At 49.3% G+C, this 11,953-nt stretch overlaps 1 protein-coding gene across 2 annotated transcripts; it reads left to right on the forward strand.

The window, feature by feature from the left end:
* The first annotated feature begins 12 nt into the window (after window positions 1-12).
* On the forward strand, window positions 13-11,939 carry WDR73 (WD repeat domain 73). 2 transcript variants are annotated; one of them, XM_081546943.1, is made up of 8 exons: window positions 13-410; window positions 816-883; window positions 1,190-1,278; window positions 2,966-3,054; window positions 3,670-3,734; window positions 9,455-9,619; window positions 9,952-10,311; window positions 11,452-11,939. In XM_081546943.1, exons 1-8 carry the CDS (start codon window positions 397-399, stop codon window positions 11,685-11,687), a joined length of 1,086 nt encoding a protein of 361 aa, XP_081403069.1. In that variant the 5' UTR covers window positions 13-396; the 3' UTR covers window positions 11,688-11,939. The 2 variants fall into 2 exon arrangements, with proteins under 2 accessions (XP_081403069.1, XP_081403068.1); XM_081546942.1 differs by having other exon boundaries at window positions 13-89.
* Window positions 11,940-11,953: the final 14 nt, after the last annotated feature.

Consider the following 11,953-nt stretch of genomic DNA (forward strand, 5'->3'; position numbering starts at 1 on the left):
CCAAGAAGATTCAGAGGCGGAAATAGGATACCGGAAGCGACAGTTGCCATGGAGCCCGCGGAGGACTGGCTGGTGGAGTCCTTGCGCTTGTAAATCGTGTGGGCCTGGGACGCGGAATCTGGGCCGGGACCTGGCCTGGGGGCCGACGGGCGCGGGGTGGAGCACGCGGAGAGTCCTGGTATGGGGCGGGACCTATACGGAGGACTCCGTCTGGGCCTCGGCTCCCGCTTCTGGGAAATGGCACCTTCCTGTGTGTGCAAGTTGTGTGAAGTACTGGTAGGAGCCGAGCTTGTGGGGGATAATAATAACATAGTTTTTGTTTTATGGTGTTAGTTGCTCAGTCGTGTCCAACTCTGTACGACCTCATGGACTGTAGCCCGCCAGGCTCCTCTTTCCATGGGCTTATCCAGGCAAGAATACTGGAGTGGGTTGTCATTTCCTTCTCCAGGGAATCTTGCCAACCCAGGGATCCAACCCAGGTAGTCAGATTCTGTACCATCTGAGCCACCAGGGAAGCAAGTGACCATTTATTTTGCCTCTGAGTTAAACCTCAAAGATTGTCTCGATTCCACACACCAACCTTGTGAAGTCAGGGTACTCTGGGAGTTCCATTTTATGCATGAGGACGAGGCTCCGGGAAATTGTGACTGGCCTGGTCCCAGTCAAACAGAGGGTAAAATATGTAACAAGATTTGATCCCTGCTTGATTCCAGAACTTGGGCCCCCAACCACTGTACAATGCTAACATCTCAGGTTCTTGAACAGTCGTAAAAGTGCCATACATCAATATGTGACATCGTGTTTCTATCATTCAGATACCAAGATTTCCATGCATTCGACCTCTCCGGAGCCACTCGAGTGCTTGAATGGATTGGTGACAAAGGTGAGATGCCCTTCGTGACCCTGAAGGAGATGGAATCCCACTCCTGAATCTGGGACTCAAGGAGCTCAGCCTAGAGGGACCCAACCATTTCTGAAAGCTTGAGGACCTCTTGGTCACTTGCAGCAATTTCTTGTAGTATCAGCATTATACTCTATCTAGCTCTCTTCCATCCCCCAATATGAGGCTGCATACCAGTGGCAAAGGAGTTTATTTTTGCTTTGGGAGATATGGCAGAGTGTCTAGACCCGGCCATGGTTCACAATCTTTCTAACAGTTTGTCCCAGCGTATTCTGCTTCTTTTTCCAGGAATCTTGGTTGCTGGCTATGAAAGCCTGAAAAAAAATGAGATTCTTCATCTCATACTGCCTCTCAGACTTTCTGTAAAAGAAAACCAGGTAACTTAATATATATATATGCTGAATGTATGTGTCTGCTTCTACTCATTTATTAAACCTTTATGGAGCTCCTATTGTCTACTAAGTATTTTCCCGGGCACTAGAAAGAGAGAAACTGTAAGCACTGGGCCTGCCCTTATAGTCTAATAAAGAGAAACAGATATGCAGAGAGGTAAGTGCTGCAAAAAGTCCTGTGATTTACAGAGGGCTCCTAGAGCAAGAAGTCAGTTATACTTTATCAAAAGTAGATTTAGGGGGAATTCCTTGGTGGTCCAGTGGTTAGAACTCTGTGCTTCCACTGCAGGGGCCCTGGGTTCAATCCCTGGTGGGGTAACTAAGATCCTGTAGGTGTGAAAAAAAAAAGAAACAGATTTAGGGAGCCATTAGAGTATGGAGGGTGGTTAAACCCTTAGAATGATTAAGATCAGCTCAGATGAATGTGTAGTGTATAAAGAGTAAGAAGAGATGATGGCTAAAGACAGAACCTCAGGGAGGACATTTGAGGAATGGATAGAGGAAGACGGACCCACAAGAATACTGAGAATGAACAGTGTTCAAAGTAGGAGGCATCTCAGAAACAGCCAGCAATCCAGAAGCCAGGAGAAAAAGAATGTGTGATGAAAAAAGTTGATGGTTACCTAATGTCACTATGAAATCACTCAGACTCATCGGACAGATCTGTTCAGCCTTTGCTGCCCTTCCTAGTGCTCTTGTTCTCCCTCATCTCCACCCCTCAGGAGCCAGGACCACACCAAAATCAAGCCTTGATAAGAGACCTGATTTACCTCTCACCTCACCCCTGGCTTTTCCTCTTTTTTAAAAAAATATTTATTTATTTGGCCATGTTGGGTCTTATTTGTGGCACTTGGGATCTTTGTTGCGTTACATGGGAATCTTGTGGCATGTGGGATCTTAGTTCTCCGACCAGGGATGGAAACCACATCCCCTGCATTTCAAGGCAGATTCTTAACCACTGAACCACCAGGCAAGTCCCTCCTCTTTTCTTTTGTGGCCACCTCCTTTTCCTCTGCCTCTGGTTCCTCACATGGAGATAGTAGTCCAGCAGCTAAGAACATGGACTTTGGTTAGACAGAATTGGGTTCAAACGTGTAACATAACTCTTGTGTGACCTTAGAAAAGTTACTTACGCTCCCTGTACCTTAGCCCTGTCATTTTAGAATAGGGATAATTATAGTGCCCACGTCACAGGGTGGTTGTAAGAATTCAACATGATAAAGCACTAAATAAGGTGGCTGGCACAGTGAATACTGGATGATTGACGGTTGTATTTTTAGTGCTGGAGGAACCCACCTAATTTCCGGTGGGAGGTGCCAGGAGGAATGGGGCTGTGTTTGTCCGCTGATACATTCCAGTTATCTCTCTGATAAGCTGTTAAACCTCTGTGACTCTCCTAAGCAGGCTTGGAATATAATGCTTTCACTACGGAGAAAGGTTAGAAGAAAGGCTTTGGATGTGCAGGAAAGAAAGCCATCTCTGTAGGCAGCTGAGACCAACATTTATTATACAAGTTACAGTGCCCAGAGGCCCTGCTCAAGAAGCATCGTTACCACCTGAGCGGCTTCCAGGGTTTCCTGCCAGGCTGGGATATGGCTCCTCACCTGGAGCTCCTCTGAAACACTCCTTTGGAGAGCAGCCCTCTCTGATCAGCCACCTCTTTGTATTTTAGGGCTTATTCCCCGAAAGAGATTTCAAGGTGCAGCATGGAGGATTTTCAGACAGGTCTGTCTTTGATCTGAAGCACGTGCCAGACACAAGGTAAGGTCAGCTCTGTCTGTGACCTAGATCTTCCGTTCCGGCTGGAGTGGCTGCAAACGGCAGGGTGATCCTGCCTCTTTATCACCACCGCTGCCCCTCCGCCCTCAGCACAGGGGCACATGGATGGGCTGTGCGCACACACAGATCCGGAATACAGAGACACCAGCACTCGGTGGTGTCTTGGTCCCTCACAGACCATCTGACTACTGTAACCCTGTAACCCGCAGATCGGTGGTGTTGCCCCAGGGCATAAAGCAGAAGGGATGCTGTTAGTTTCTCAGCCGATGGTGGGTGGTTGGGACCAACAGCTCGGTTGGCAGAGGCCAAGAGCCTGTGGGTGAGGGTTCTGTGTTCAGGCTCCCTTCTGGGTCCTCTTGGACACATCATGCCAAGTGGCAGCCAGGGCTCAGTCCCACGGCTGTCCCTGGAGGGAATCAAGCCTGCCCCTCATCTGTTAAATGAGGGTGACTGGTCTTAATGACCGTCCTTGCGGTAAGCTCTCCCAATCCGGAGAGTGTGGGGTCCCACGCTGAGTGCGCTGGAGAGGGAGAGACTAGGGGTATGTGGGTGAGCTCCCCACTGTCTGTGCTGAGATTCCCTGTCCATCTTGAATAGGTTGCTGGTGACCAGTGGCCCTCCCGGGTGTTACCTGCAGGTGTGGCAGCTCGCAGAGGACAGTGGTGAGTGACTGAATTGGTGGGGGATGGGGTTGTAGGAAGGCCTGTTTCTCTCACATCCCCAATCCCTAATCTGAGCCAGTTAAGAAGTAGACTCAGAGCTGGCTGGGAATTAAATGGAGAATCTGTAGACACGTCCCTGATGATCTAGTGTTTTAAGACTCCATGCTTCCACCACAGGAGACACAGGTTCGATCCCTGGTCAAGGAGCTAAGATCCTGCATGCCTTGTGGCCCCCAGAATTTATTTTTAAAATGCAGTATCTACTTTAACACAGCAGAGATGAATTAGCAGCCAGAGCCCCTCATGGAGCTTCCTGTGCTTGCTTCAGGAATGGAGCTTGCCAGCCGGGTCAGAGGCAGGGCACCCGGTGAGCGGTGAGCCTCTCCCATGGGCAGGGGCAGCACAAGGGCAGCAGGGAGGTCACCTCTCTCTCCAGCCATGCTGCTCTCAGGGATGGGAAACAGTGAGCGAGGAAGAGGCTGGGCTGGCCTGCAGGAGACAGAAAGACGCAGGAAGCGTTTGTACTGTTCCTCTGGGAGTGGAGGGGGTTCCCTAGGCGCATCCCCTCCAGCGGCGGGTTTGTGGTTCCCACCAGGCAGGCACCAGCCCCTGCCATCCCTCCTTGGGTGGGAGCATTGTGGGCCAGCGTGGACTCGGGCCCAGAGGCATAGGCAGCCTCCCTGGGAACTGCCCCTTGGCTTGTGTGGTCTCTGCCTGCGGTTCCCACACTGCCTTTCTTGGGTGCTTCCCAGAAACTGGCTCTTTGCTCCTCCCCCAGCTCCACTGCTGCAGGAAGACAGTTCTGGTCCTCATTTGGGTTTTGAGGTCACTGACCCTGTGGGCTTTCCTTTGTCGTTTCTTCCTTGTCAGTTGTCTGATTCTGTAGCTTCCAGGTGTCTGGATATACTTATTTTTAATTATGGTTATTTTTTCATGTTATTGAATTTCACCCATTTTAAGTATACAATTAAGTGATTTTTTTTTTTTTTTTTTAGTAAATTTAACAAGTTGTACAACTACCGGTATAAGTCAGTTTTAGAACATTTTTATGTCCTCAGTAATATCTGTCATGCCAATTACTACTAATCCCCTTGCCCACACCCTGCTTTCTGTCTCTATGACATATTTGCCTTTTCTGGATGTTTCATATCAGTGGACTCATAGAACATGTGGTCTCTTGTGGCTGGCTTCTTTCACTGAGCATAATCATAATACTTTTGTGGTCTACCATGTCATACAGTGTCGTAACATGTATCAGCAGTTTGTTCCTTTTTAAGGCTGAACAGTGTTCCTTCGTATGGATGTACCACGTTTGTCTATCCGTTCACCAGTTGCTGGATCTGATTTCTGGCTATTAGGAATAATGCTGCTAACATCATTCATGTACAAGTGTGTGGACCACGTCTTCATATGTCTTGGATAGATATTAGAAATGAAATTGCTGGATCATGTGGTAAATTTATGTGGGGTTTTTTAGGAAACTCCCAAACTTTTCCTGAATGGCTTCATCATTTACATTCCCACCAGCAGTGTATGAGGGTTCCTGTTTCTCCATGTCCTGTACCAACATTTGTTATTATTTGTCTTTTTTTATTAAAGCCATCATAATGGATGTGAAATTGTATATCACGTGGCTTTGTCTGCAGTTCCTTAATAACTAGTAGTGTTGAGCATCTTTTTAATGTGCTTACTAGCCATTCATGTATCTTCTATGGTAAAATACCTCTTCAAATCTTAATGAGGGTGTTTTATTGTCCACTCCCCGCCAGCAGGCTGAGGTAATATGCTGTCACAGGCTCTTTGATATTCTAATTCCATTGTACATTTTAATAGATACTTGTTCAGATTAATCAACAATCTGTAAGATGTAACAGTAATATTACTGAGTATATATTATATTCCAGTCACTGTACCGATCACTTTCCATGTGTGAGCTCATAAAATTCTCATGAGTCTGAGAACAGACTGTCCAGAGAGGCTCACTTGGTCAAAGTGAGCTACCGTCACAAAGATGGTAACAGAACCAAGACTTAATTCTAGTCTGATTTCAGAGTCTGCTTATAATCATGCCTGGTGGTAACTATTAATTGTTGTTGTTTAGCAGCACAGTCATGTCTGATCCTTTGTGACCCAACAGACTGTAGCCCACCAGGCTCCTCTGTCCTTGGGATTTCCCAGCCAGGCAAGAGTACTGGAGTGAGTTGCCATTTCCTTCTCCAGGGGATCTCTCTGACCCAGGGATCGAACCCATGTTTCCCACATTGGCAGGCGGATTCTTTACCACTGAGCCACCAGGGAAACCTGCCCATATTTTTTGGTTGGCTATTTTGTCTTTTTTGAGTTGTGAGAGTTCTTTGTACATTCTGGCTACAAGTTGTTTATCAGATGTATGTTTTGCTAATATTTTCTCCTGGTCTTTCATTTTCTTAATAGGGTCCTCTGAAGCATAAAATTTTAAATTTTAATGAGGTCCATTTTATTACTTCTCTTCAGAATGGTGCTTTTGGTGTCATAACTATCTTACCCATAGATTTCCCCCATGTTCTTTTTTCCCAAAAGTTTTATTGCTTTAGCTGCAACATTTAAATCTCTTAGAGTTAACTTTGGTGTATGGTATGACTGAAGAGCCTAAGCTCATCTCTTTGCCTGTGAATGTCAGGTTTTCCCAGCACCATGGGTCAAGAAGCCTGACCTTTCTCCACTGATCTGCCTTGGTGCGTTTGTTGAAAATCAGTCGACCGTGAACGTAAGGATTTATTTCTGGACTCTCCATTCTGTTCCCATGATCACTGTGTCTGTCCTTATGCCAGTAACTTACAGTTGTTTTTATGTTTCTCTAAAACTACGCAGTGTGGGGCAGCGGTGGTTTAAGCTGGGGTGGGAGGCACCTTTGGAGCTGTCTCCTGTCCTGACACTGCCTGGGGTACCAGGTGCCACAGAGAACCTGCAGCCAGGCCCCGGGGAGCTCGGCCCAAGGAGACATGCCCTGACACTCTCATATGCCAGTAGGAAATCAGATCATTATCTTCCCCTGGATATTAGTGCAGAACAGTCCATAATCTGGGCAAGTCTGGCCAGCTGCTTTTGTAGATACCTAAAAGTGTATTTTCTAAGGTCCAGGTTTTGACACAGAGCTTTGGTGTCTCAGCAACCTGATTCTGTGAGCACACCCAGAGCAAATCTATCCTGTTGGTAGGGCTGGGTGTAGTGACCGGATTCGGAGAGCCGCTGTATAAACCAGAATGCCACTTTATTAGTTTATAATGAAAAAATAAGTATCCCCAAAGATGACGGATTCCAGATCCTTATTCTTTTCCTATAGAAGACCTAACCTAATCTCAGGCTGTGTGGTAAACATAAGCATAGTGAGAAGAACCAGCTCGGAGGCTTCCAAATGGCGTGGCTGTAAGCTCTCGGTGAAAGGTGAAAGTGAAGTCGCTCAGTCATGTCTGACTTTGCATTCCCCCTGTCCATGGGATTTTCCAGGCAAGAATACTGGAGTGGGTTGCCATTTCCTTCTCCAGGGGATCTTCCTGACCCAGGGATCAAACCCAGGTCCCCCACACTGTAAGCAGACGCATTACCATCTGAGCCACCAGGGAAGCCCAAGCTCTCCGAGGCAGAGAGCATAGACCTTGTTAAGGCGTGGGCCCCTAGGCCTAGGTGCTATCCAGGCCCTTGGAGGTAGTAGGGTCTGTGGCCTCTCCTCTCAGCTCTGGGGATGAGGAATCTGCTAAGGATGTCTTTAGACGAAGACATGTCTAACAGTGTCAGCCAGCTGTCTCCTGAGGCCTGCACTGAAGTTAAAACCTTCAGTGAGTGGCTTTTCCCACCCCTCCCCCCACAGGCCGCCCCGTTTTCTGTGCCTTGGTGGCTCAACAGCGCCCTCTCATGGCCACCACTTTGCTTTCAACCTGGTAATACATTTGCTCAGTATCTCAGGTCTGGAGCCATTCTGACTCCTGAAGGAGGTTGCTTACAGCCGTTGTGACCTTTCTACTGGTTTAAACTTCAGACACAACCTTCTTGCTTTCTTCTTTTCAAATAACATTTATTTATTTATTTTTGGCTGCACTGGGTCTTAGTTGTGGCATGCGAGATCTGTGTTGCAGTGCCTGGGCTCAGTAGTTTCGGTGCACGGGTTTAGTTGTCCTGCAGCAAGTGGGATCTTAGTTCCCTGCCCAGGGATTGAACCCACATCCCCTGCATTAGAAGTCAAAGTCTTAACCACTGGACTGCCAGGGAAGTCCCAACTTTCTTTTATTGCCCAGTTCTTGGAGGTGCCTCACAGCATCTTTTGCTTGGACTTCATAGTAATTTTTCCTTTCAGTTGGTTTGGTGAGGGTGATGTGCTTTCCTAGAGGGGGTATTTTTCCCCTGAGAGAGGTGAGGAGGAAGAGGAACCTGCATTTCTTTCCTGTTGTTAACTGTGGAGTGACTGTCCAGTCAGGAGCTCCAAAGCTTTTGTCTTCCACTGCATCTTTGAAATCGGCCTTTGATGGCATTCCCTCAGCTGCCTGCTTCCCTGCCATCAGGGGACAGATCCGACCTGAGAACCCCTGGCTCTGAGCAGGTCCTGGGGGATCCCTGCCAGGCTCCCTGGAGTCTGTGGAAGGGGAAGAGGGAGCATCTAAGTGAGGCCTAGGAGAGTCAGGTGGGCTGGGCTGTTTGAATCTCGGTCTCACTGGCGCCCCGGAAACAGGATGGGCCTGAGGCTCAGCTGTTGTGTCTGCTTCGAGGACCCTCCCCCCCTCCCCCCCGCAGTCCCTTGGGGCAGCACATTTACGTTTAGCAAGTCTGCACCAAGGGCACGGAGAGCCTGTGGCTTGGGGAGCAGGGCTCAGGGGGCCTCTGCAGCCAACCCGGCCCGGCCGCGCCCTCTGTGACTCATGTGTGAACTGTCACAAGGCAACAGCTGTCACGTGCTCGCTTGATCAGCCGTGCTGCTGTTTTTCCTCTCATCCATCCCTTCTTCATCTAGAGTGTAAAAATACACAGATCTCCATTTTCTCCAGAGAACCTGGAAACCAAACAGTGAGCCCTCTCTAGGAGCAAGAAAATTTAACATGGAAAATGGGTGTCTCCCTTTAAGTAACAATAGTGTGTACAGCAAACTACTTGTTCTGAACTATGTTATACATGGAGATGGCAGAGGATGGGAACCTGCCTGCTGTCCAAGCAGGCTGAGGTGAACAAAACTAAAATCTGATTTAGCCTGAGGTCAAGTGTGTCGATGTTCAGTGTAAAAACGATGTGGACTTTCTTGCCCTGTTTATATTTGAAGACATCTGTATTGTAACCTTCACCTGTTAGGCTTCAGTAAACAGCTTGTGGTCACGGGATATGTTTTTGGAGAAATAACGTTACTTCATGAACTCTGTTCCTGTTATAAATGACAGTGCTAGTATGTTCTTTTTTCTTCCTTTATTTGTTCTCCACAAAACTTTAAAAAGCCAGAACTGCTTGGCAGGTTTGGATGTGGCTGCTGTCATTCTTTATCTCCAGTTTGCAAAATAGTTCATAAGACAAATCATAGAGAAATGACAGGTCTCCTGACAGCTTCAGAAATGGAAACACAGCACGGAGTTATTACGTCTACACATCTTCCCTCACCAACAGTGAGCTCCTTTTCTCCCCTGACCTTCTGCCTGGCCCTTACCATGTAATGTTCCAGACCTGCCTGAACGTTCTGGACTTGAGCCTCTCCCACTTCCCGCCAGATGTCATCAGAGCTGTTAGCACCATTGATGTGCACGAGAGCCAGGGCCCTCTTTGGCCCAGGGTGGCTGTTTTCCCATCGGTGGCACCAGGCATCCTCCACGGCACGAGGCTCAGCAACCTGAAGGTGGTGGATCTGGACTCGCAGAAGACCACGTACACCTCAGGTACCGCAGTCCTTTCCAGCTCCTCCGCCTCCCAGCCCCACTCAGCCACACTGGCATCCGAATTCAGCCCTGTGTGCCCGCTGCTGGGGAAACGAGATGAGTGAGAGGCAAGGCCTGGCCTCAGGGGCTGCTGTTCTGGGTGTGGGGAGGTGGTCCTGAGAGCAGCACCCAGCCAGCTGAGTGCACTTGGGAGATGAGGGGCACCGGGGATGTGGTTCGTTCTGCCTGGGGCTGGTGGGGAGCTTCCCCGAGGAAAGGACTGGCCACCTGTTGGCCGGGCCCACCAGCCCCATCTGATTGCAGCAGCTTTTCTTACTCACCCTGTTCTCCAGGTGTCAGTGACGATAACGTGCTAAGTAGCCTGCAGGTCCTGGACATGGACACCTTCGCCTTCTGCTGCTCCTCAGGCCACCTGGGGCTGGTCGACACCCGCCAAAAGTGGGCCCCGTCAGAGAACCTCGGCCCTGGCCCTGGGTCTGCTGGAAGGCGGTGGTGTGCAGAAGCTGGGGGCCGGGGCCCTGGGCCCAGCATTGCCCGCCTAGGCTCAGACGGGCAGCTCTGTCTTCTCGACCCCCGGGATCTCTGCCAGCCCGTGAGCTCAGTCCAGTGCCCCGTGTCCACACCCAGCCCTGAACCAGAGCTGCTGCGAGTGACTTGGGCCCCTGGCCTGGACAACTGCTTGGCCATTTCAGGTACTGCTGAGAGGACTTTGTCACTTCATCTCTCTCCCAGGGGACTCTCAGGTGCTCGGGAGGGAGCCCACAGCCCCATAATAAATCTGACCCCAGAAGGTACAGTTGTCACAGAAAAGCGCCTAGTTCTCCAGGTTCGTGAGCGATGGCCCTTCCTCATCTTGGCTACCAAACTTCACACATGGGTAGCGGGCCTTTCCTCTCCCAGCCGGAATTCAGTTCTGACATTGGTCCAGAAGCCTGCAGGTGGTACAGCACCAGAACAGCCTTGGGCTGAACCAGGGAGAGGTGACAGGATCTCGGGTGCCTCTCAGGCTACTCGCTTTTAGAATTACAGCAAGCCAGCGAGATCAGCAGACTCCTGGGTCTGGCCTGGCAGCATCTAGCTGAGTGAGGGTGTATAATGAGATATCTTAAAGCCCACGGAAGAATCCTCCGAGAGGGGAGAGGCTGAAAATAGTTGAGAGAGCAGGAGAGGCTCATTGATAACAACTGGATCCAGAAAGAGCGGAGACATGAGCCAGGCTGGGGTAATTCTCTCTGTAGGCGTCTCTGGGGTATTTCTCTCTCTGTAGGTGTCTCTGTTTCCCCCATGAAGTAGGAGACAAGGCCATCTGCTGGGAGGGACCTAATGTGGAGGGATTAGAATTGGGGGTTAGCAGAAAAGGTTTGAAAAGTCTCTTTACCCTCAGTTTCTTGGGGAAAATAATAGTACCTATTTCATGGGAATTTCCCTGGTGGTCCAGTGGCTAAGATTCCTTGCTCCCAATGTAGGGGGCCTGGGTTCAATCCCTGGTCAGGGAACTGGATCCCACATGCTGCAACTAAATACATAAACTTAAAAAAACCAAAATACTACCTACTTCATATAGTCATGAGGGGTAAAAGAGAATGCAGGGCTAGCCTCGGGCCTGGCACATGATAGACAGACCACACATGCTCATTGGCATGTGCTCTGTGACGTCATCAGCCGCTGTTGACGTGGCTGATGTCACATGTCACATGCCCTTCGGTTGGTCTTTAAGTACCTCATTACTGTCTGATTCCTCACCCTCCAGCCTGTTTTGGTTCCACAGAGCAAATTATAAAAACAGTTTCAGAGATACAGTGTCAACACTCTCTTCTCTTGTTCTTCTTCAGGGTTCGATGGGACGGTCCAGGTCTATGATGTTGGGTCTTGGGCTGGAGTGGGGCGCCAAGTAGAACCTCTCTTCACTCACAGAGGTCACATCTTCCTAGAAGACAGTGGGATGGACCCTGCCCCGCTGGTCACCACCCACACCTGGCACCCCTACAAACCAAGGACTGTGTTATCTGCAGCCAGTGATGCCTCTCTGCACGTGTGGGACTGGGTGGACCCCTGTGCTTCTTGCTGATACCAGCATCTTTCAGCCCAGGCCCTGGGAAGCTGCTGTGGAGCAGGGAGACGGATTCAGGATTCAGGCGACTGCAGATGGCCCTGCTACCAGCTGAGTGGCTGAGGGCAAGTTAACCAGCCTGTCAGCCCACCCCAGTTTATTTGTAAAATGAGGCTGGTAATTACCTGGCAGGGCTGTTGGGAAAATTAGAAGTAACATATTTAAAAATAACTGCTAGTATGCATGGCACAATAAATATTTGGTAACTGCTTTTAGCTGTTGGA

Source organism: Giraffa tippelskirchi, chromosome 12, assembly GCF_054371585.1.
Source record: "Giraffa tippelskirchi isolate mGirTip1 chromosome 12, T2T-mGirTip1v1.2.pri, whole genome shotgun sequence".
In the NCBI taxonomy this organism is placed as follows: domain Eukaryota; kingdom Metazoa; phylum Chordata; class Mammalia; order Artiodactyla; family Giraffidae; genus Giraffa; species Giraffa tippelskirchi.

What these genes read in the sequence shown, in the direction of transcription:
- WDR73 (XM_081546942.1), top strand. Translation starts at nt 49, where the DNA reads ATGGAGCCCGCGGAGGACTGGCTGGTGGAGTCCTTGCGCTT. An exon ending in TGAATGGATTGGTGACAAAG is followed by an intron (nt 884 to 1,189) that starts GTGAGATGCCCT and finishes TTCTTTTTCCAG; the next exon opens with GAATCTTGGTTGCTGGCTAT. An exon ending in TTTCTGTAAAAGAAAACCAG is followed by an intron (nt 1,279 to 2,965) that starts GTAACTTAATAT and finishes TTTGTATTTTAG; the next exon opens with GGCTTATTCCCCGAAAGAGA.